The sequence below is a fragment of the Drosophila virilis genome, chromosome 2 (genome assembly GCF_030788295.1).
Source record: "Drosophila virilis strain 15010-1051.87 chromosome 2, Dvir_AGI_RSII-ME, whole genome shotgun sequence".
Classification (NCBI taxonomy): domain Eukaryota; kingdom Metazoa; phylum Arthropoda; class Insecta; order Diptera; family Drosophilidae; genus Drosophila; species Drosophila virilis.
In genome coordinates this window covers 15,639,352-15,662,377 of record NC_091544.1, presented here as the reverse complement: position 1 = coordinate 15,662,377, position 23,026 = coordinate 15,639,352, and the positions used below count along the sequence as shown (strand labels likewise).

Genomic DNA, 23,026 nt, shown 5'->3' with positions numbered 1-23,026 from the left:
CCGTTCGCACTCTAAAGTGAAGCTCGGCGTAAGTGCCTATGTATGTATGAATATATTTTATAAATACAAATTAACCAAATTTAACGATAAAAAAAAATCTACTCCTTTTCAGGGAGTGCAATTAGGAGTCTTCATCTGACTCTGCCAGGGGCTCGAACGAGGGTGGGCAAAACAATGGAACGGACTCACTCGGTGGATGTGGGCGGGGTCTCGCCTGTGGCCGCTTCTTCGTTGTTGGAGCCCGGTCGTTGGTGGCTCGTCTCGTCGCCTTCACGTTTGCGCCGACGCTTGCTGGCGGCGTCGCGGATATGGCTGGTTTGCGCCGCTGCACTGAATCCTGGCCTTGAATATTTCGTGGGCCTCTCTGGTGCGCGAGCTGGTCTCCTTGGTGCCGGAGCCGTTAATTTTTGGCTTATTTGGTTCGTCTCTCGTCGCACTTAAATTTTTAAGTCTCTTTTAATTTTTTTATTATATTTTCTTTGTGATTCGAGCGGTTTGATTTATATAAATTTATTACATGGCAAAGAACACAAAAACAAAACTTTTATTCGTCTGTTAAGCCATTGGTATTATGTGCCGGCTTAATTTTTCAGAAGGGAAAAAATTTTACTCTGTCAAGCAGAAATGCAATGTCCAACTTTTTTGCTCACTTCGAGCTGGCACGCCCGCCGTTAACCGCTGAACAAATCGAACTCCTCGACATTTTTGGCAGCCACACCATCGGTGCCGAATTTCGGCACACGCATACATTTGCGAGGCGGGCACCGTTGCTGCTCATCTGCACAGCTGCATTTTTTTGGGTCAACGGCCCAAATGAAGGCCAAGGGCATATCCAAGGGCATGCGATCCACTCTCCTCGTATTCCCTTTAAGAGCGAAACGGGCGGCCAATAGCAATCGTCGCTTTTGGCGCCGTGGATCGCATGTCTGGCGTTGCCACCCTTCAAAATTTTGGGCTCCGCCGTGGGCCCAGCTTCACCCCGCATACTCCGACCATATGCCAAAAAGATATCGGCGTGGCCGATAATATCGCACGCAACCAACTGAGTAACCCTCGGTGCTGCCGATAACGTCAAATGCAACATCACCACGCAGATTATTGTAACGACATGAAGGACAGTTACGAGGAATCTGCGTGCGCATTTCATGGATTGACCCAGCCGGCTAATAACGATGCCCAACGTAGGCCACACCCACGACAAGTAATCTATATTTTTTTTTGCTGACCCCAAAAAAAAAGGGGGGACTGGCGCTGCCGCCGCCGTTGCCTGGCAAGGAGGTGAGCAAATTACGATTATGTTCGTATATCTTTTGCGTGGAAGACGCCTAGCACGCGTCCCTGGAGATCTTCCAACTCGTAGGCGTTGGTTCCCACGGCTCGGACGACGCGGCTCTTCAAGAACTTCCGGGCGAACTTGGCATTGAAGGCTTTGCCGAAGCTGCTTAGTGCGAAGTTGCGCCTCCACACTTCCTGTCCCGGTTCCAGATGGAGCTGTCGCGCGCGGTGGTCGTACCGTTGGCGACTTCGCTCGTATGCGGTGTGCAGGTGGTCCTTGACTTGGCTTCGGATTACAGCCAGTCTGTCCTTTGCGTCAAGGTCAGAAATACTGTGGTCGGCCAATGATCTCAGCTTCCTGGCCAGTTTGTAACTGGAACCATTCAGGTACATCTGCTGTCCAAAGACCGCGAAGAACGGAGTGACTCCCGTAGCGCTGTGGACCGCATTCCGGATCGCCACTTCCACCTCTGGTAGGTACGCGTCCCATTCCCGATGATCCTGACCCAGGTAGGTTCGGATTGCCGACAGCACTGTGCGGTTCACGCGTTCGGCGGCGTTGCTCTGAGGCGAATACACTGGTGTGCGCAGGTGAGTAATGCCAAACGCCTGGACCATCGCATCGAACGACTTTGACACGAATTGTCGTCCATTATCCGAATGGATCACTTCCGGCACGCCAAATTTGAAGAACACCTCATGCACTAGGAAGTTCACGACATCCGCCGCGGTGGCTTCCCTCATGGCCTTCAGGAAGGTAAACTTCGAGAAGTGGTCTACGACGACGAATATCCACGCATGCCCTCGTTTCGACCGTGGATACTTCCCCAAGAAGTCGATATATAGCTTCTGGAAGGGGCGGTCGGTGCGCACTTCTTCCCCAATTCCGACCTGCATTCGGTAGTTCTGTGCCTTGGTCTCCTTGCATGTGTCGCATTTCCGAACATAGTCCCTGACTTGTATGGCCATGTTGGGCCAATAATATTGCCTGCGCAGCGCGTGCAGCGTTTTCCTCATGCCTCCATGAGCTGACGTCTCGTCCGCGTGTGCTTGTTGGATGAGTCCTGCCGTCAGCGACTCCGGCACCCAGAGCTTCCAACTTGTGCCTTCGACCTCATCCTCCAAGCTCTCGTGCACGGTCCTCTTGAACAGAAGTCCGTCCTGCACTCTAAGGTCCGGCAACTTCCCTTGTTGGCTCATCACCTCTCTTCTCAGCTCTCGATATTCGGTGCTCTCGAACTCCGGGGTCTGAAATCCCAACAGATCTTCCGGGGTCAGTTCGACCTCTTCCACGCTTCGGGACAATGTGTCTGCGACGACGTTGTCGGCTCCCTTGCGGTACTGCATGGAGAAAGGGAACGCTTGCAGTTCGAGGGACCACCTGGCTAATCTCCCGCTCAAGTCTTTGAGACTCATAAGCCACTGCAGACTCGCATGATCGGTGATTACCGTGAACGGCATCATCTCCACGTACGGCCGGAATCGATGTATGGCCAGTTTGGCGGCTAGGCATTCCTTCTCGGTCACCGAATAGTTGATCTGGTGCTTGTTGAGTTTGGCCGAGAAGAATGCGATCGGCCTTTCCTGTTGTTCGTCGTCTAGCTGGAACAACACGGCTCCTACTCCGTAGTGAGATGCGTCGCATTGGATGAAGAATGGTCTTCGAAAATCTGCGTGAACTAACACCGGGGCTGTGGTGAGGGCTAACTTTAAGCTCTCTATGGCTTCTATGGCCTCGTCGCTCAACACAAATCTACCCGTTCTCTTCTTAAGGGCATCAGTCAACGGTACCGATATCTCAGCGAAATTCTTTATGAATCGGCGGTACCACCCCGCCGTACCTAAGAAGCTTCGTAGTTCCTTGACCGTCCTCGGATTCGGGATGTTCCGGATCGCTTCTACCCTTCCCGGATCCATGCGCAGCGTCCCGCCGCCTATGATGAAACCCAGGTAGTTTAGGTTGCGGAAGCAGAATTTCGACTTCGCCATGCCTATGGTGAGGTTCGCGTTCCTCAGACACTCGGCCACCAATTCCAAGTATTTTAAGTGCGTTGGAAAATCTGCCGATATTATCAGCAAGTCGTCCAGGTATACGAATACGTTGGACCTCAGATTCGCCGGGATTACCTTGTCCATGAGCCTGCAAAGCTGTTGAGCGGCGTTGCAGAGCCCGAATGGCATGTGGCGGAACTGGTACAGCGGCCTCCCTGGTACAGTAAACGCCGTATACGCCCTGCTCTTCTCCTCCATCTCTATTTGCCAGAACGCGAACTTAAGGTCGACGCTAGAGATAAAATGAGTCTCGTCGATTCGCGATAGGATGCCCTCGATGCATGGAAGCGGGTACGCGTCTTTTACCGTTACACTGTTTAATTTCCTGGCGTCTAAGCAAAACCTGTTCTTCCCAGGCCTCATCACCACCGTCGTCCGGTTGCTCCAGGGGCTGTCACTCTCCTCGATGATGCCCAACTTTAGCATCTTATCCACCTCGGCCCACACGATCTCCTGTTTGGCCGGGGACAGCGGATAATGTCTGTCTTTCACGGGTTCTGCTCCCTCGATCAGCTGAATTCGGTGCTGCAGCAGGTGAGTTTTCCCTAGGCCATCCTTCTCAAATTGGAGAAATCTGCGCTTCACGCTTTCCAACTGACTCCTCTGATCGTTGTCCAGGTCCCACATTTCCGGATCCGTTACGCAGTCGTCGTCGTCCCGGTAATAAGCCACCTCTGGGTTCGCTACCGTTACCTCAGATGCCTCTGGTGGTGTTTCGGACTTTCTGGCCGGACCGAGCAGCTCTGGTGCGATCTCAAAGGCTCGCCAGAAGTCGATTCCCAGGTATAGTTCCTGTCGCAGGTCCGGGCACATGTAAAATACGATATCTTCCGTTCTATTCCCGTATTTCACAGGCAGAACAACGCGACCTAAAATTGGGCGATTGGCACCCGCCGCTGTCCTCACCATCGATTCGTATGGCCGCGCTTCCCATCCCAGTTTCTCCACTAACTCCCGGCATCCTTGTCCCAACAGACTGACTGAGGCCCCCGTGTCCAGCAACCCTTTCATTTTGGCTCCAGCGACCTCCACTTCGGCGAATACTCGTGGGTCTATACTCTCCTCCCGTCTCACCGCTTCGACGACCTGGCGCCTGGTAATCCTGCGTCTGCGGAAGCGCGCACGTGCCTTCACCATTCTCCGGGTGGCTAGCGTCATCCCCTCCAGCTGTCGCTCACCAAAAATTCTATTTCGGGCCGACATGTATGCCCGAACACGTTCTTCGTATGGTAAGCCCCTAAGTGTTCCTCCTTTGCTTATACTATTATTATAATTAGCCTTATCCTGATCCTTATTCCAAATCTCCGTCTCCTTTCCAATGATTATTGGCTCTGGTAGGTGCCCCTCTCCTGCTTTCCCGCGGTCGCCGTCCCGGAACGCGTCTGTCCCGCCATCACCGCGCTCCCTCTGGGGTTTCCCGGACAGTTTTCACACTGCGAGCAGAAAGTGTCCGGCTTTCCACACCTATAGCAGAATATTTTCCGCTCCTTGGACAGGCAGTCTCTAAAGACGTGGTCGAACTGTCTGCAGTTCCAGCATACAATTCGGGATGAGTTCCTGCTTCGCACGAATGCCTCCTCCAGTTCTCCCGGTGGCGTTTCTGTAAGATGCGGTGGAACTTCAACCTCGTGGACTACGGGCCTCGTTCCTTGTGGACAACGCGACGGCTGAAGGTACCCAGTCCGGCTTCTGCGACCCATGTGCCTCTCCACTTCTAGGCACTCTTGGCGCAGCTCATCCACGGTGAGTACGTCCATGGCATAAATATATTTCGCCAGACTTTCTTTTAAACCACGCTTTATAATCCTCACCAGCTCTCGGTCTCTCAGCGGCTTCTGGAATCGCGCGGCGAGTTGACGCATGTGGTGGATATAATCATCCACCCCTTCGCTGGCCTGTTGCTCTCGTTGTAGAAGCTCCTGCATTACCTCGTGTTCCGTCTGGTAGCCCCGGAACCTGTCCAAGAGGGCATGCCGCAGTTGCATCCAGCTGTCGACCCTAGAATGCCGCACGTGCATCCAGTACCACTCGCGGGCGCGGCCGGTCAGGAGCAGGTGGAAACCGCGCAGGACCTCCTTCCACGGGCACTGATACTGCCTCTGCAGGAACTCTAGGCGGAACACGAAGTCCTCGACCGAATTCATCGCGTCCTCGCCGTCAAACTTGACGTTCCACCGCTCGAGCTTCATGTACGCAGTTTCTCGCACGTTGGCGTACGCCTCCTCCGGTTGAAAATCATCCGCTCTCCGGTCCTCTACTCGGAAATGGCGGTTATTCGGGTTACGCCAGTTCCTCGACTGAGCATCTGCCACGTAAACTGGGCTGCTGGACGAATACTCCGCCCCTCGTGCGCCTTGCCTACGTGGCTTCGGTGGCACCGGTGGTGGAAATGCCTCGCGCTGGAACACTTCCCGTTCTTTCGGGATGGCGCCTGTTCGCGGTCCCGGCTCGACATGTCTTGGCGGCTTCGGCGCAGTGTTAGTCTCGGCGGTTTGGCTCCCTGGCGGCCTAAGCACATCAATGATGCCCTTCATCATTTCCATGAAGCCAGCTCGCATCTCCTCGCGGATGGACTCGCTGATGCCAGATGGCAGAGCATGCAGATATGTTTGGTGGGCCTGAGCGATCGCCGCGTTTGCCGCCGATTTGAGCACTGAGTCTTTCGGGGCTTTTGGGAACTCCAGGTTCCGTGGAGGTCTATCCTGTTGCGCCAATTCTTTCTCCAAGTCTACCAGGTGACCCTCTTTCGGGATCTGTCTCTCTGGAAATCCCCGGAAATTCATTGGCGTTCGCACCAGCCCTCCAGCTGGGCGCGGCGGTGGCAGAGCCGACGCCCCATCAGCGTCAGAAGCCCAATCAGACACCTGTTCCTCAGCCATACTTATCCCTTCTGAGAACAGTACCCCTCTCTTCTACAAGGCTTACAACCCTTATAAAAACTTTACTAATATTTCTAATAAATTAATAAATAAATAAACACCCACTAACAAATCTTACTAGTAAAGAATAATAAATTAATACACATCGACCACAAGAACACTCACAAAATTAAATTTTTTTTCTTTCTAATTAATTTCAAATACTTGGGGGAGAGAAGACAAATCCTAACACAGGCTAAATAATCTACGCATAATCTGGACAGTGGACAACACTTAAGCATTCGTCCCATGCTCAGTTCGTCAGTTTGACTGACGGACGGCATGCAAGGAACGCTACCTTGAAGGCTATTTGGTTTCTGTCGCACTTCTGTGCACCCTTAGAGTATGCTGTGTGACAGGTGCGGCGCAGGATCGGCTCTATATCGTCCTGGGTCACCTGCCTCCGAAGCTCATTTAACTACGGCCAGCACACACCAAACGTTAACACAGAGTGGGACAAAACAAATAGAAAACATTAAACAAACTCTAGTCAGACCTACCCTAATATCACATTTCGTCACAGGTTATTTTGTCATGGCGGCTACCACCAGGCTACGATTGACGGTCGCGAACGTTCACCAACTAGCAAACGTGACTTACCGTCATCAACCGCGACAAGAAAACACCCCATGTCAATGGACACCATGGCAAGATCCGTCTCCGTCGCTCTTCTGGCCATTCTTGGGATATGCTGTGTGACAGATGCGGCGCAGGATCGGCTCTATATCGTCCTGGGTCACCGGTCTCCGAAGCTCGTATAACTACGGCCAGCATACATCCAACATTGACACAAAATGAGACAAAAACAACTAATTGAATAAATAACATCTGACTAAACTACCCTAATATCACATTTTTTTAACCATGAGATGCCTTTGTCGTTGCGGCTACCACCAGGCGAACGATGGATAGTCGCAAATGTTTCGCCAACATGCGAACGGCCATCAACCACTACAAAAAAAACCCCTCATGCTTATGGATGGATATTCAGATAACCTCTACTTCCGTCGTGCTTCTCGGATTCCACTACACGCTGCGCGATTATGAGCTACCTACTCGTGCCACATAAGACTTCAGCGGTGTGGGTCCTGAAGCCAAGGGAGTCCTTTCCTCTGTACCTTCATTTTTATCGTATTTATTTTTCTTTGATTACACACCGACTTCAAAGAAGCCGAGTGCTTCTTCAAATTGGGCGCCATATTGTTACGGAACTGCTTGTTTCTCAGTGGGCCGCGCCGGCTGGCTCATCGGATTCTCTGGGTGTGGTCCCATCCCTGGCCCGCAGTCCGCACAATCGATAACAACAAAGCTACACGTCTGTAGCAAAACAGACTCACACAACACTACTCAAAATGAACCGCATAATCGATAACAAATATTCGGAACTACTAACTCATGAACAAAATACACAGCTGTAACAACTATGAAAATGTAAACAACAAAGGTAAGACACTCAATATAAATTAACAAAAAAACACTATTTATCCACCTTACTCTTCCAGATCGGGCCCCGGTTCCGGACCCAGCGTACCCGCCCTACCATGAGACGATCACCTCCACTCGTCTCCCTCATTTTGGCCACCAAATGGCCTATATTAGCCCGTGTCGGCCATAATGCCCACTCTCCCCAGCAATATTATTTTAGCCGGACATGATTTCTTTCAATAGGTGCGTATAATTGGTTGCGTTTTCTTAAAATGTATAACAACCATAATCATTGCTTATGGCATTTATCTTGCAGCTGTTTAGGATCTCATGCAAGCGGATAATTCATTAACTTCACAGGTGCGTATTACTGCTGCATATATTTATACTAATTGACACAGCACATTAATTCCTAAATTTTTCTCTTATCTTATAGAATTAATCTTTTTTATTTTTTTACAACACTGAATGGAACAGGCGACGAAACACTACAGGGATATTGCTAGTCGCCGCAAAAGAAACGCGCAATGAGGCACTTTAGAGGCAATCGTTGCCCCGATTTAGGAACAATGGCCCGCACAATTACTTAAAACTGGGTATGTCACGTATTGTGTATTGTATGTATTAAATCGCTTAATTCTACCTTACCCTACCTAAAGAGCTCTCTGGGGGTGGTAAGGGGCGATATAAATGCGTAAATTCAAATTAGGTAAGTATGTGGGCATAGTTCGCGCAAGAGTTAATTTTAGATTTTTTTTTTATATTTTACAGGCGCAGATGCATCACCGTTGGAGTTTTCCTCACCGTTCGCACTCTAAAGTGAAGCTCGGCGTAAGTGCCTATGTATGTATGAATATATTTTATAAATACAAATTAACCAAATTTAACGATAAAAAAAAATCTACTCCTTTTCAGGGAGTGCAATTAGGAGTCTTCATCTGACTCTGCCAGGGGCTCGAACGAGGGTGGGCAAAACAATGGAACGGACTCACTCGGTGGATGTGGGCGGGGTCTCGCCTGTGGCCGCTTCTTCGTTGTTGGAGCCCGGTCGTTGGTGGCTCGTCTCGTCGCCTTCACGTTTGCGCCGACGCTTGCTGGCGGCGTCGCGGATATGGCTGGTTTGCGCCGCTGCACTGAATCCTGGCCTTGAATATTTCGTGGGCCTCTCTGGTGCGCGAGCTGGTCTCCTTGGTGCCGGAGCCGTTAATTTTTGGCTTATTTGGTTCGTCTCTCGTCGCACTTAAATTTTTAAGTCTCTTTTAATTTTTTTATTATATTTTCTTTGTGATTCGAGCGGTTTGATTTATATAAATTTATTACATGGCAAAGAACACAAAAACAAAACTTTTATTCGTCTGTTAAGCCATTGGTATTATGTGCCGGCTTAATTTTTCAGAAGGGAAAAAATTTTACTCTGTCAAGCAGAAATGCAATGTCCAACTTTTTTGCTCACTTCGAGCTGGCACGCCCGCCGTTAACCGCTGAACAAATCGAACTCCTCGACATTTTTGGCAGCCACACCATCGGTGCCGAATTTCGGCACACGCATACATTTGCGAGGCGGGCACCGTTGCTGCTCATCTGCACAGCTGCATTTTTTTGGGTCAACGGCCCAAATGAAGGCCAAGGGCATATCCAAGGGCATGCGATCCACTCTCCTCGTATTCCCTTTAAGAGCGAAACGGGCGGCCAATAGCAATCGTCGCTTTTGGCGCCGTGGATCGCATGTCTGGCGTTGCCACCCTTCAAAATTTTGGGCTCCGCCGTGGGCCCAGCTTCACCCCGCATACTCCGACCATATGCCAAAAAGATATCGGCGTGGCCGATAATATCGCACGCAACCAACTGAGTAACCCTCGGTGCTGCCGATAACGTCAAATGCAACAGCATGCATGCGCTTTTCCAATCTCCCGCTTAGGGTATTATAATGTTGTCATTTAGCATGTGAGCAACCCTTTATATTCAGTATGTACGTATATATATTCACGATTAAGACACCGTTTTATTGCATACCAATCTTTCGGGTTTGATAGAAATCTGTTTTTTTTTTTTGCGTTTGCGATATTTGCAAAATCGGCTCGATCGATTTCCTATAGCATATATCGGTGTCATAGGAACGATCAGTCGAGAACTAAATTGTTGTTCTTAGGAAAAAATTGTTTGGTTTATATATACATACATATATCTTAACCAGACTCAATAAATACACAAATCATTGCACTTAAAATATTTCTAGTTTTTTTCTTTTATATAAAAAACTTAACTTTAATTCAAGATCCAAGATCGTTCACGACTCATTGGAGATATTTAATAAATATGTGTGTGGCAGAGTATATCATCTTTAGCGCTGGCTTTCCGGTTGTTAAATATACCTCTTAAATTGTAGAATTTCTATTTAAAAACATTTGCTTATATCGCATATTTTGTATATATATAGATATATAGTATTGGCTGTTTTTGATACTTATAGCTAAAAAATTTGTTTGCTTATAATTAAGAAAAAGTTTGCCTTTATAGCCACTACGCTGTTAAACTATTGTTTTCTAATATAAATGCATAATCATTAAATGCAATCGTCATCGCTGGAGTATATTTTTATAATGTGTTCTTAGCTGTTCTTTAAAAATTTGGCCTTGTGCTAAGAATTAGAAGAAAACAAACAAAAAAAACATATAAAAATAAACAAGAAATTGCAGTAATCAGCTAGTTCGAAACATTCAACGGCTATTCGAGTATATAGATGAGAAGTAACCTAATATCTAGAATAAATATGAAGGCTATGAAAGGAACAAATTTGGCCAAAAGGAAACTTTAGTCTGACTGTACGCATGGCAGATATTTGTTTTGTTTTATGATTCTAATTGGGTTTATCACACATATGGTCGAAAATCGAAACCGTCACAAAAATATTTCGATATGATGCGCCTGTAGTGCTTGGGATTATATTGTTGTACACATATGAAAATCATAAATAATACCAGATAAGTTAAAGGGGGGCTAAACCCATACTAGATGGAATTCAAATTAATTTATGACTGCACCCGAGCACTACTTTAATTGGCTGCGACGGTTCGCGTTGCTTTTGCTAATTAAATTTTGTTGTCTCGTTTTTATTTAATTGTTTTTTTTTTTTTTTTTTTGGTTTTCTGGCTTGTTTTTCTTACATGGACAACTCCTGCCTGGGTTTGTTTATGTGCAAGCGCTGCGGATCCTGTGGCGCAACACATATGTCGGTTAAAATAACCACCTCGTAGGGGCTGCAGTCGGGCATGTGTAGAAAGCCGCACAGCCAGCCGTAGAAGCCCTTTTCTATATCGGTTATGTCATTCACCCAGCTGCTATACTGCAGACTCAGCTGCCGGAAGCCCGAGTACAAGCCCAGGCCAAAGGTGCAGAGCACAATTGCAAGCGGATAGGCCAGAAAGAGTATGGGCGTAACGAATATCTTGTGAACATACGACTTCTCCTCACAATAATAGTTAAACATGTTATACCAGGTCAAAGTGCCAATGTAGAAAGAGTAGATGGCCGAGACGATCGTCACAAATGGCAAGCAGATCAGCGAGATGAGAAAAATGTGAAGTCCAACACCGCAGCTGCAGGTGCAGCAGAGATTGTGGCCCTTGTGCGACTCGCTGGCCATGGCGTGGGCATTGAGCTGTTCCAGTTCCTCGCGACTGATGTTTATCTGCAGATCGATGGACTGACCCTTCTTGCGACCTCTTTTAATAGTGCCTGCGTAATGTGGAAGACAATAAATGGAGTGCCAGATGGCATAGCCATAGTTGAGACGCACCTGTCATGGTCAAATAGTTGCTGCCATCGACCGTCTTGCGGGCCTGATAACGCTCCAGGCTCTGATCATAAGTATTTAGCACACTTGTTTCGCCCGACTCCAGATCCTCATAGTTGGCTATGTCTGGCGAGGCACGACCTCCGCTGCGCGCATGTGGCAAGTCTGAGGTGCGTATGTTAACGCGCTTCTTCGACGACGAGCGATTGCTAAGACTGAGGCAGTCCTGCGACTTGCTCAGCTTGGCATCCAGGCTGCTCTCCGAGTAGCAGCAGCTGCTGGGCGTAACCGTGCTGCTCTCGTGGCGCTGTGATGTTGACTTGGTGCCCTGCGAAATGGACTCGAAGTTCTGCAACTCATTCAGATTGTTGGCCGAACGTGTCGATTTATTGCTATGCTGTGTGGAACTGGCCGAGTTGGTGCTGGCGATGGTGTCCTGGGCGCAGCCAGGTTCCCCTGGCAGCTGTGGCAGTGGCTGTTTATTTTTGATTATTAATTTCGATTTGAGCAGCTCCTCTTCGAGGCCCGGATTTGAGGGGGAGAGCTTGGCTCGGCTTTGCTACAAATATGTTAATCAAATTTTCAAATCCACAACCCTAATCGGTCGTTGTATTAAATGCTAGTTTACCTGCACATTGACAATGTGATCCACATAGTTTTGCTTTTTGGCCTCGGCTTTGTTTTGTTGTCGTTTACGTGGCGGTATGAAAACAGGGCGTTCCTTTGTTGACACTTCCGCGCTCATCGCGCCCTTGCCGACCATTTTGTATCTGTATTATATTTGATTACTCAAAAATCTTCATGTTTTCGAAGACAACCACAGTAGAGGCAGTTGCTTTTTCTGTGCTGCAGCTATTTTAACTAGCATACAACATGCACTTCCGGCTGTCCGTCTCGGTAGCTATGTAATTATTGATTTTTCGTAGAATTTCGTTGTCCTTGTGCTGATTTTGCGTTCCTTGACGTTGCCGCCTTTTAGGTTGGGCGGATAATGTTTACCGCAAATTGACGCATGCGCAGCAACTTGTTTAAAAATGCAATCAAACAGCTGTTCCTTAAAAACAATGCATTTGAATAACTTTTTAACAATTGACAGTGCAACATTATTTAAAATTAAAATCATTTAATATACAGATGGCAAAGATAATCTTATATCAAAATAGAGTACAACACAAAAGTAAACATTCAAATAATTAAATTTAAATAAAACCGTTTTATATGGCAGTATTTTTGCATTTGGTATTTTTGAAATTCACCTCATTCAAAGTTCTTATTTCCCCATGAAAAGTTGCCACATGTTTATAAAAATATAACAAAAAAAAATTGTGGAATGCCAATGAAAAACGTGACATTTTAAATTTCAATAATGTTTAAAGTGAACATTTTAGAAACCAAACATGGGTTATATAATTAGGGCTAGTGGTTTATTTAGTTTTATGCCTTTCATTTTGGGCTCATTAAAATGGCGCCAAAATATCAAGAAATATCGATTAATCGAAAGAAATTTGTAAGAAGACGGCTAAATCAATTGCAGAAGCGCTATATTTTGTTAAGAAATGGCTGTAACCATTTTAATTTCTGCTTTTATGGTAATCACATGGTCCACAAATAATAAGTTCACAATGGGCGAAAAGAAAGAAAGAGAGGACCAGACATCTGAGCAACAGGAAATAGCAGCCGGCTCCGCACATCTCTATCATTCGCTATTCTGAGTTTGCTAGATCCAGTCGCTGCGGGTATTTTCCATAGTTAAGATAGCAACAAGATGTCCGCTACTGAAGGCAAAGTCTGTATATGTACAATAATTAATTAACTAAAACAATAGTCTCAAGTGTGCATTTTTTCTTAGGTAATCAACTGCAAAGCTGCGGTCGCCTGGGAGGCCAAGAAGCCACTTGTAATTGAAGATATCGAAGTGGCGCCCCCAAAGGCCCATGAAGTATGTCGAACAATGACAATGCAATTTTGTATAGTTTTTCAGCACGTATGTGTAAATATTTCGTAGGTACGCATAAAGATTACGGCAACAGGTGTGTGCCACACAGATGCATTTACGTTGAGCGGCGCCGATCCTGAAGGTTTGTTTCCTTCCGTGCTGGGCCACGAGGGCGCCGGCATTGTGGAGAGCGTCGGTGAGGGCGTGACCAATTTCAAAGCCGGTGATCATGTCATCGCGCTGTACATTCCCCAATGCAATGATTGCAAATTCTGTTTGAGCGGTAAAACCAATCTCTGCCAGAAAATTCGCCTCACACAGGGCGCTGGAGTTATGCCCGATGGCACATCGCGCTTCACGTGCAAGGGCAAACAACTATTCCATTTCATGGGCACTTCTACATTTTCGGAATATACCGTTGTCGCTGATATTTCCCTGACCAAAGTCAATGAGACTGCGCCCCTTGACAAGGTGTGCCTCTTGGGCTGTGGAATTTCCACTGGCTACGGCGCTGCTCTGAATACAGCCAAGGTAAGGTGCATTTAATTAATTATTCACCTCAAGCAATGAGCTCTTTATCGCTGCACACAGGTGGAACCTGGCAGTACCTGCGCTGTTTGGGGTCTGGGTGCGGTTGGATTGGCCGTTGGACTGGGCTGCAAGAAGGCTGGAGCCAGCAAGATCTATGGTATTGACATCAATCCCTCTAAATTCGAATTGGCCAAGCGTTTCGGCTTCACAGACTTTGTGAACCCCAAGGAAGTCGCTGACAAGGGCGCAATTCAGAACTATTTAATTGATCTGACCGATGGTGGCTTTGATTACACCTTTGAATGCATTGGCAATATAAACACAATGCGCGCTGCTCTCGAGGCCACTCACAAGGGCTGGGGCACATCAGTGGTCATAGGTGTGGCTGGTGCTGGACAGGAGATTTCCACGCGACCATTCCAATTGGTCGTAGGCCGTGTGTGGAAGGGATCTGCTTTTGGGGGCTGGCGTTCGGTTTCGGATGTACCTAAACTTGTGGAGGCCTACTTAAAAAAGGATCTCCTTGTCGACGAGTTCATTACGCACGAGATGCCATTAGCTAAAATCAACGAAGCGTTCGATCTAATGCATAATGGCGAGAGCATTCGTAGCATAATTAAGTACTAACACGTCCAACATGTGAACATAAATATTGTTATATACTTTTTTTTTTAATGCATGTACATGCCAAGCAACTGTATGAAATAATAAATATAAATACCCTAGTGCACAAAAAAACACAATACTGATAAACTTCTGGCTCCGTGCGCGGTTGTAATCTATGCTGCAAGTAGTATTCGTTTGAGAAGACGACAGCTTATCTGTTGACCTTTGCGCAAATCAAGTAATCTTATTATTTCTGGAATGAGCGTTGAGGCTTGGGACAATATTACTTTTTAGCATTGTAGCAATATCGATCTGTTCAAAAGGAATAATTCACACATATAAATTTGGATAGATGTATTTGGAATAATATAGTATATATTATTTTACAAATGTATGTCAGTTATTGGCTCTCTTCGGAATTACTTAAATATTTTAAATACTTAATGTTTAAAATCTTTAAGGATGGGCAAAAGTTTTATAAAGTCCGTTAAGATTTGCGCCAAAATATTCAATAGACAGGCTCTTTGTCGAAGCTATGTTTAGATTACAAACCTTAAGAAACAGTTAATTGGAAATCTTAAAAATCTGTCATATCTATACATATATATTTGTTCGATATTTTGAATGTATTCGTGTGATGTACTACAATAAGGTATATTGCTATTACTTCTAATTTTGTGGGGTATTACAATAAATGCGCATGCAATGTGAAGTTGTGTTCAATTGTGATTTAAAATAACAAATACTTATAAATGCATACACTTCTCTTAATAGCTATGTACATAATGTCTTTTATTTTATGCCAACAAGAACATCATGATATTGCATTTTTAATTTTAAAATTTTAATACATCGAATTGATTTATTTGTAATTACAATTACAATTTTGTCTATGGTCAAAAAGCCTTTAAAATACTTACAATAGAAACATGCACTAAATGAACAATGCTCATGGTAAAATACAATAATTTCTATAACTATGGGTATACATATATGAGATATAAGGGCTAGTATTCATAGTATATTGTTGAGGCATTTGCACAACATTTGGAAACAAAGAATTTCGCAAAAGGCAAGAGAATTCGAAATGCAGTCATAAGCAACAGCTGCTGACTTCTAATAGCTTATTGTAAATACTTTTAGTTAGAATTGTGAAATATATTTGAGCATTGCACGGACCAGATTAACTTTACGAAGACATGGTTGGCGGTTGAAATAGCGACAGAGAACGGCCTTGCCGACTGCTTCGCCGTCGTTTGCTTACATTTGGGTGTCGTAGTAGTAGAAATCATCAAAAGGATACCCGTAAAAAACCGGGTGCTATGGCACTCACGACCAGCGCGACTTCTGCATTTCGATTTGGCCCTCCAAAGTCTTGGCCAAGTAAATTACAAACAGCTGCAGGAACGCAATGCCCAGTGCGACGCCTGCGATCACATACAGATTACGTTCCGCCCAGACACGGACGATTTCAATGCAACCGCTGGTCCATATGCGTTTACTGGCTGCAGCCACAGAATGTTCCTGTACACCATAACCGCACATAATATTGACTAGACCCGAGCTGATGTCCGTGGCATTGATGCAACAGCTGTAGGGCACGCCGCACTTTTCCACTGAAGGGGATGAGCAGTTGAAGTATTCATTTTTGCCTGTAGAGTAGAGATATATGGGTCATGGTCTGTTTAATACTTGTATTCTAGACGTCCACTCACTCCAATCCTGATAGCCAGCATTGCTCAGACCACAACACTTGAACTCCTGTTGTGCAAAGTCTATAAAGTTCTGCAAATCGGAATCATCGCGGTACGAGTGAATAATCTTATCGGTAAACTGGAACTCCAGGAAAGAGTTCATGTTTTGCGGGAACACAAAGCAGATTATAGCTGAAAGCAAATAAAAATTAGTCAAATGTTAACTGCTGCTGCTCGAAATTCACGCCCACCAATGGCCATTTCCATGAGAAAGAAGACCAGCAAGCACATAGAGTAGAACTTCAACAAGCACGTATTTTCACGTAGTGCGCCCAGGCAACCAGCAAAGCTGACCACAAAGATGACTATGCCCGCTATGATCATCACTAAAGATATATTGAAGATCACATCATAAACGGTTTCCAACCGAACCCAACCAATGCCGTCCTGCAGCTTATCCATAAACGCGTATACGCCGATTGATAAAAGCAGCCCACCAAATAGCCAAAACAAAAAGTTTAGAAGAAAGATGAGGTATTTTACACAGCTGGAAACATATGTAAAATGATGTGGATACGACATTCGTGGATGCATATAGCTGCCGCCGCCGTGATGATATCTGTGGTTACTCATGGCAGCGTTTTGGTTTAGTTATCACAACTATTACTAATGAGTAATAAACAATTTGCAAAGCGTTGAATGTTTTCTAGTTTCTTCTTCTTTCAACTCTTGCCCTTTGTTGACGCCCTCTTTACGTGTGATCTGTGCTAGTAGCTCATGAAATTCCTCTTTTCACATTGTATCTTATTATCATCAGGGAAAACCTTCTGCTCTTAATTAAGCACACACTTCATTTTATTTTTCACCAATAATAAACAAATTTTAATTTGCAACTCTTTAGCTACCATCCAGCCAGCTAAACAAATGCTTATGACGTTGCCAGACTAACTAAATCGAAAATGCTATCGTTGGCAACGCGTTACATCAGCTGCTTAGGCTATCAGTCCGGCAACGTTGCTTATTTTCACAGGCAGCTGTTTGTAGCTTTTTAGTTTTTCATTTTCCTTCACTGAGAAAACGTTGCAGTTGTGTTTGCTGTTCGCAATATAAACGTTGCGTGGGACAGCTTAATAATTATAAACAAAAGCCAAAAATAGCGCTGTAAGCAAACAGCACCAAATTATATATTTGCAGGTGAGCGTTTTTCTGGCATAGCCGCAGCGCCCCCTTCAAGGACACTAGGTGTATACATGTGTGTGTGTGTGTTTGATTTCAGTTTGCCTTGCGTCTGGCGTATTTGGCATTTTTATTGGAAAATTAGTGTGACCGAGGCTTTGATTATAAAATATTCTACAGGCCAGATTGTTTTGTGTTTAGATTTTTTTGTTTTTAGCAACCGTTGCACAAACTGAGGCTTTCTCTCGAATGCGCTTTCTCTCCGTGGCTGTGTGCACACAAAGACACACAAACACACTCACACATATGTACATAGATGCGGAGAAATAGAATGCCAAAATAAAACACGGAAGTGAGAAAAATTGCATATATTTGGTTTAGTTTGAGTGTGTGGGCGTATAAAGAGAAACACTCACGGGCAAAACATTGACTTTTCGCAGTTGTTGGTTTGCCTCCTTTCGCATGTGATTGAATAACCCATCAGTGCCAAGTGCAAACTGCAGTCGCACCGTTGCCGTTATACGTACGTTTCGTTGTCAATTTGAGGCGCTCGAAAAATGTTTTCACTTTCTCGCCACGCACTGTGGGCACGAAATTTCGCACTTATTGCTAACAAGTACAGGTGCAACTTGATTCAATTGAAAACGGGAGCCATCGCTGTCTCTGCACTTCCAAACGTGCGTGCCTTTGCTGGTGAGTACTGCAGACCGAGGGGTGGGGTGGTTAGGCGGGTGGGCGTGTCCCGGTAACAGCTAATGCCAGCTTTATAAGTTCGCACAGTGAATGCGACTTAATTGTTAGATGTAACCCCAATACAATTGAATTGATTTTTCTATGCCCAATTATTGGCGAATTTCCCATTACGGTTCAATTTTCTAGTTCAAATAGTTGGCATTAATACCTTGCGCACTTTATTGCTGTCAATTTAAATGCTATTTTTAGCCGGCACAGTGATTCATGTTATTCGATCAACAATTCGAAATTGTTTTTTTTTTTTTGTTTTCAAAATGAATTCATCGTTTTTTATTGTGCGCGACACACTTCAGTGGCTTTTTTTTTCAAATGTACAATAAAAAAAAAAACCGGCCCCAATTTTCCCTCATTTCGTGCTTCGTGTTTATTTTTCTTTTTGTTTATATTGGGCGCCACTTAATTTAAGTGCGGCAGTATAAAATTATTTTTAACCTATGCGTTTCTTCGCTCAATTTGTAGCTATGCAGTTTCCAAAGACCTAACAAATCTGTTTACACCTTCAATTTACATTTTCCACTTCTTGTAAAGTGCCGATGGTTGCGGGCATTTTGTTTATACCTTGTTAATGCATATTTTATATATATATATATATTGCAGGGGTTGCTTTGGTTTTATACATTTTTGATTTTCTTTTGTTTTTCATGTTACTTTTTTCACGATTGCTTAACGCAAGTCATTGCTTCGCGTTCTTATCGTTTGTTGGCTAAGAGCTTGCATATTTTATAATTTATGGGCACCTTAAGTGTCGGCAAATCTACTGATAAGTTGGGGCCAGCTAATAAAATAATCATGATATGTTAGAACCGAAAGAATACTTAAAGTAACAATGATGATTTTCACAAATTAGTATTAAATTATGGATTTTAGTCGTTCTTATACTATTTTATAGAATAAATTAGTCGGGGATTGAAAACTTTACAGCTTTATGAATTAGGTACAAATTTCCAATTCGCAATAGAAAACTCGCCTAAAAAATGAACATAATGTAAGGCAAAAAATTAAAAAATAATCCATATTTAAAAATAAATGAAGATAACAGAAAGAAAAGTCAAGTTAGTTAGCTTATTATTTGTATTTTATACAAATAAATCAAAACCTTTAAACATGAACATGAAAATCGCAAAGAAAGGCGATTGAACAACATAGACAACAATGATTTCATTATTTAGTTGATTTTAAATAGTTGATTTATTAGTGCAATTTACTAAGAATACACAATACTCACTAGCTATAAAATGCATTTTTCTGGTAAACTGATAGCATTTGCTCAATTGTTGCGAAACAAAGTACAAAAGTACTCAAATGTTAACCGCAAGCTTAACAATACAAAGTCGACTTAAATTGCAGATTCACGTCAGGGCAACGGTGACAACAGCAACAACGGCAAGACGACAAATTCTAGCGGACTCAAAGCCAACATGGAGAATAAAAGCGAAAAGATTACCGTAAACAAGGAGGAACTGCGCAAACGTCTAACGCCGCTGCAGTATCAGGTTACACAAGAGGCGGGCACCGAGCGCCCCTTCACAGGTGCGCGCTTAAATAAAGTTGAACTTAATTAAGTAAAAGACCGCCAACCAATCTCTCAATCCGAATATTTCAGGTTGTTACAACAAGCACTACGAGAAGGGCGTATATCAATGCATTGTCTGTCATCAGGATCTGTTCAGTTCGGATACCAAATACGATTCGGGCTGTGGCTGGCCAGCATTCAACGATGTGCTCGATAAGGGCAAAGTCACACTGCATCGCGATGCCAGTATACCAGGTATGTGCACTATATCTATAGTGCAATCCAATTTAGCTTAGATACGTTCAGCACTTTTAGATGTTTTAGCAAAAGTTTTGCATTTGACATTTTAGTTTGTACAGTTTTTATTTTATTTGTTTTTCGCTTTGCAAATTCAAATTAAGTTGACGTTGAGCATCCTATATATCTATACATTAAGAATTCTCTATACCATAATAAAGAAAAAAACGTATAGATAGATTAGAGAAATTTGTTCAGTTGCAGAGACTGCTAAAAGCTCGATTCAAGTTTTAAAAACCTTTACAAATTTTATGGAAACGTTTTCCAACACCTTAACTTCAATCAATCTATACCCAGCGCAAGTGTTGAAAAGAACTTGATTATTGTATTGTCCTTATATGTTTGTTGTGTTACTGTTATTTAAAAAAAAAAAAAATGTACAAAAATATGTATACGTGTGTTATAGCCATTTTGAGAGCCATGTGTTCACTGTAGTTGTTGGGCCGCTTACGTGAAAACTGTTTGTGCCGTTATTTGTGAAGTTGTCCTGTTTAATGAATGTGCAACTTATCCAATTCTGAACAGAAAAATCAAAACTTACCTAATTGAGTATTATTCTTTTATCCACATCTTTTTTGCTAACCAATACCGAAAAAAAAAACAAACAATAACATTTTCAAATTTCCCAAAAATAAAATTTTGAAATTTCGTTATTTGCTGCAACACAACAAAAAAACAAAAAAAAAAAAACAACAACAACAACTACAAAAATTGACATGCTTAATACATGATTAAAAAAACAGTAGTCATTTCAAAAACGTTAGGGATGGTACGCACCGAGGTACGCTGCTCCAAATGCTCGGCTCACATGGGCCATGTGTTCGATGATGGACCTCCACCGAAGCATCGGCGTTTCTGCATCAACTCGGCGTCGATTGATTTTGTGAAAAGAACAACAACGGCGACGACGACATCGTCCAAAAAATAATGTTTTCGTTTATTCATGTTGTGAACAATGAGATTCTATACAGAAAAGATTAATTATATGTTAAGCTAAAGTACATATAGTACATGAATATACAAATATTATAGGACCTTATTTACATATGCAAAAATACTCATGATATATTGTTGATATGTTTATAGCGCCGATTCAACACAGTGTGTGAGATTTGAGGTTGAGAACCTCATATAACGGAAATTCCATTTATGTTAAGGGAACAGGCCGTCTGTACTAAACTTTTGTTTTAGTTCGTATTTTCCTTCACTCACTTTTAATTACGGTTTCAATGTAACTCGAGTATTCAAAGCTTCCATCAAATTCTAATTCATAAAGCACGCACAAGCTTCTTCATCAATTTAGTTTGTCGCCAAGAATCATAACAGCGCTCTTTATTATACTATTGTTGGGTTAGGATACATTTAACACATGTATTATATATATATATATATATATTTATTTATATTATATGTATCTGTGTACCAAAGCTGGCTTAAAGATTTGGTCGCATCGCTTTATTATACTTATTTTTTACATTTTTTGGTAATTTTTATTGGTTTTACGTTTGATTTCTATTTACTTTTGTTGCTTTTTGTTCATATTATATTTATATTTGTTGTTCTACATTTCAAGACTATCGTAGCCGATCCATATATTGTCCAACAAACTGAATAATGTGTATTTTTCGTATATTTTTCTATTTCTCCTTTTTTTAACTCGCTTCGAAAAAAAAAACAATACCAATACTTAATGTACCGCCTGTAAACGTTCTTTGGGGGTTTGTTTTGCTAACAAAACACACACACACACACTCACTCAAAACATTTAAAATCATTGTTGAACTGTAATCCCAAACACTGATGCATAAAATGGCTTAATAACAATAAATTTTAAAACTCTATACTGTTCATAAATAAAAATGTACATCTAAACTAAATCATTTGCAAAAAAAAACTTTATTTTCAATTTTTTTATACGCTACATTTCATTTTTCAATCGACGCCGTCCACTGTTGTTTTTCGCTCTACTCCTTCTTTCGCTATTCGTATCTCTTTGATGCACTTGCACTACAACATTGTCATCTGTTTCGCTCTCTCTGCACAAATGCATATTTCCGTTACCTTTTCTGTTTCTCTTATTGCTTGCATCAACTCTGTTATTTAACGTGTACGCTCTTGCATATTCCACCCTCTTACTCTCACTCACTCGATCTCTCGCTGTCTCTCTCTCTCTGCTTTTCACATCCCCTATTTTGTTATTTATTTTGTAATCTATTTAATTCTTTAATAAATCGTTCTTAATCTGAACAATTTCAATGAAATGCAAATATCAATGATTGTAAAAACAAACAAACAACAATGAATACGTAACTCGATCTATGCAAAAACAAAAACAAAAAAAATGAACGAACGTACCCAATTAATCTCACAATTGCAAAATACAAATTAAAAAGGGGGCAATATTTTACTACTAATTGCACATCCAGAACGCATACGCACCGAGGTACGCTGCGCCCGCTGCAACGCCCACATGGGACACGTGTTCGAGGATGGACCCAAGCCCACACGCAAGCGCTACTGCATCAACTCGGCGTCCATTGAGTTTGTCCAATCGGAGCCAACGTCATTGACAACGACGTCGGCGCAAGCCTTAAGCCCCCAGGGCACGCCTATTGCGCAGCAGTAAGAGAGAAGATGCCTGCAAGGAACGACTGGGATGAAACAATCAACGAATACGAAATATGTGCGAAAGAGTCTAACCTCAATGTTGCTGTTAAGAGTTTTTACATGTATTTTCTAACTTTCCGTAAATGTGGCCAATAATTTCTAGCATAGTCTATTGATATATATTTTGACGAATGGGCAGCTGCCCATACAAATTGTTCACAAAGAAAAAATAACTATACTACTTCGTCTGTTTGTGTAAATAGCTAAACGTTTCTCTTTTACTTTGTTATACATATGCGTACATACATAAATACTTTGTAACACTCTCACTCACACACACACACACACACACACACACACAAACAATTTTAAAATGTGTGCGCTAATAAACGTGTATTTTTTACAATATACAAAAATCAATTGCATATAATTATCTGTCGTTGTTTTTGT

At 43.3% G+C, this 23,026-nt stretch overlaps 4 protein-coding genes and 1 long non-coding RNA gene across 14 annotated transcripts; 3 read left to right on the top strand and 2 right to left on the bottom strand.

The window, feature by feature from the left end:
* The first annotated feature begins 7,465 nt into the window (after positions 1 to 7,465).
* On the top strand, positions 7,466 to 9,424 carry LOC138910969 (uncharacterized). Of its 4 annotated transcripts, XR_011416216.1 has the most exons (7): positions 7,467 to 7,689; positions 7,748 to 7,913; positions 7,987 to 8,030; positions 8,107 to 8,266; positions 8,330 to 8,379; positions 8,442 to 8,513; positions 8,586 to 9,422. It is a non-coding gene; the product is annotated as an uncharacterized lncRNA (long non-coding RNA). The 4 variants fall into 4 exon arrangements; XR_011416217.1 differs by lacking the exon at positions 8,330 to 8,379 and having other exon boundaries at positions 7,466 to 7,689; positions 8,586 to 9,424; XR_011416214.1 differs by having other exon boundaries at positions 8,107 to 8,379; positions 8,586 to 9,421.
* A 1,364-nt stretch (positions 9,425 to 10,788) lies between these two features.
* On the bottom strand, positions 10,789 to 12,490 carry LOC6630129 (uncharacterized). Its single transcript, XM_002053645.3, has 3 exons — positions 12,092 to 12,490; positions 11,467 to 12,022; positions 10,789 to 11,405 (listed from the first exon to the last, which is right to left on the bottom strand). Exons 1-3 carry the CDS (start codon positions 12,224 to 12,226, stop codon positions 10,831 to 10,833), a joined length of 1,266 nt encoding a protein of 421 aa, XP_002053681.1. The 5' UTR covers positions 12,227 to 12,490; the 3' UTR covers positions 10,789 to 10,830.
* Positions 12,491 to 13,095: 605 nt separating this feature from the next.
* Positions 13,096 to 14,673, top strand: Fdh (alcohol dehydrogenase class-3 Fdh). The gene is made up of 4 exons (XM_002053646.4): positions 13,096 to 13,249; positions 13,313 to 13,402; positions 13,469 to 13,930; positions 13,991 to 14,673. The coding sequence occupies exons 1-4, from the start codon at positions 13,229 to 13,231 to the stop codon at positions 14,555 to 14,557; spliced, it is 1,140 nt and encodes a 379-aa protein (XP_002053682.1). The 5' UTR covers positions 13,096 to 13,228; the 3' UTR covers positions 14,558 to 14,673.
* Tsp86D (Tetraspanin 86D) lies at positions 14,512 to 17,183 on the bottom strand. The gene is made up of 3 exons (XM_002053647.4): positions 16,482 to 17,183; positions 16,252 to 16,422; positions 14,512 to 16,188 (listed from the first exon to the last, which is right to left on the bottom strand). The coding sequence occupies exons 1-3, from the start codon at positions 16,861 to 16,863 to the stop codon at positions 15,866 to 15,868; spliced, it is 876 nt and encodes a 291-aa protein (XP_002053683.3). The 5' UTR covers positions 16,864 to 17,183; the 3' UTR covers positions 14,512 to 15,865.
* An 80-nt stretch (positions 17,184 to 17,263) lies between these two features.
* SelR (methionine sulfoxide reductase SelR) lies at positions 17,264 to 23,006 on the top strand. Of its 7 annotated transcripts, XM_015172032.3 has the most exons (5): positions 17,614 to 17,758; positions 17,847 to 18,099; positions 19,507 to 19,689; positions 19,763 to 19,927; positions 22,363 to 23,006. In XM_015172032.3, exons 2-5 carry the CDS (start codon positions 17,964 to 17,966, stop codon positions 22,593 to 22,595), a joined length of 717 nt encoding a protein of 238 aa, XP_015027518.1. In that variant the 5' UTR covers positions 17,614 to 17,758; positions 17,847 to 17,963; the 3' UTR covers positions 22,596 to 23,006. The 7 variants fall into 7 exon arrangements, with proteins under 7 accessions (XP_002053684.2, XP_015027516.1, XP_015027518.1 ...); XM_002053648.4 differs by lacking the exons at positions 17,614 to 17,758; positions 17,847 to 18,099 and adding an exon at positions 17,264 to 17,424; XM_015172030.3 differs by lacking the exons at positions 17,614 to 17,758; positions 17,847 to 18,099 and adding an exon at positions 17,265 to 17,424 and having other exon boundaries at positions 22,396 to 23,006.
* Positions 23,007 to 23,026: the final 20 nt, after the last annotated feature.

Excerpts from the sequence above, each read along its gene's own strand:
- LOC6630129 (XM_002053645.3), bottom strand. The coding sequence starts at position 12,226 with ATGGTCGGCAAGGGCGCGATGAGCGCGGAAGTGTCAACAAAGGAACGC. Across the intron at positions 12,023-12,091 it reads ATCACATTGTCAATGTGCAG|CAAAGCCGAGCCAAGCTCTC; the intron begins GTAAACTAGCAT and ends ACATATTTGTAG. Across the intron at positions 11,406-11,466 it reads CAACTATTTGACCATGACAG|GCACTATTAAAAGAGGTCGC; the intron begins GTGCGTCTCAAC and ends CACATTACGCAG.
- Fdh (XM_002053646.4), top strand. The coding sequence starts at position 13,229 with ATGTCCGCTACTGAAGGCAAA. Across the intron at positions 13,403-13,468 it reads CGCCCCCAAAGGCCCATGAA|GTACGCATAAAGATTACGGC; the intron begins GTATGTCGAACA and ends AATATTTCGTAG. Across the intron at positions 13,931-13,990 it reads CTGCTCTGAATACAGCCAAG|GTGGAACCTGGCAGTACCTG; the intron begins GTAAGGTGCATT and ends CGCTGCACACAG.
- Tsp86D (XM_002053647.4), bottom strand. The coding sequence starts at position 16,863 with ATGAGTAACCACAGATATCATCACGGCGGCGGCAGCTATATGCATCCA. Across the intron at positions 16,423-16,481 it reads TCTCATGGAAATGGCCATTG|CTATAATCTGCTTTGTGTTC; the intron begins GTGGGCGTGAAT and ends ATTTGCTTTCAG. Across the intron at positions 16,189-16,251 it reads TGCTGGCTATCAGGATTGGA|GCAAAAATGAATACTTCAAC; the intron begins GTGAGTGGACGT and ends TCTACTCTACAG.
- SelR (XM_015172032.3), top strand. The coding sequence starts at position 17,964 with ATGTTTTCACTTTCTCGCCACGCACTGTGGGCACGAAATTTCGCACTT. Across the intron at positions 19,690-19,762 it reads CACCGAGCGCCCCTTCACAG|GTTGTTACAACAAGCACTAC; the intron begins GTGCGCGCTTAA and ends CGAATATTTCAG. Across the intron at positions 19,928-22,362 it reads TCGCGATGCCAGTATACCAG|GGGGCAATATTTTACTACTA; the intron begins GTATGTGCACTA and ends CAAATTAAAAAG.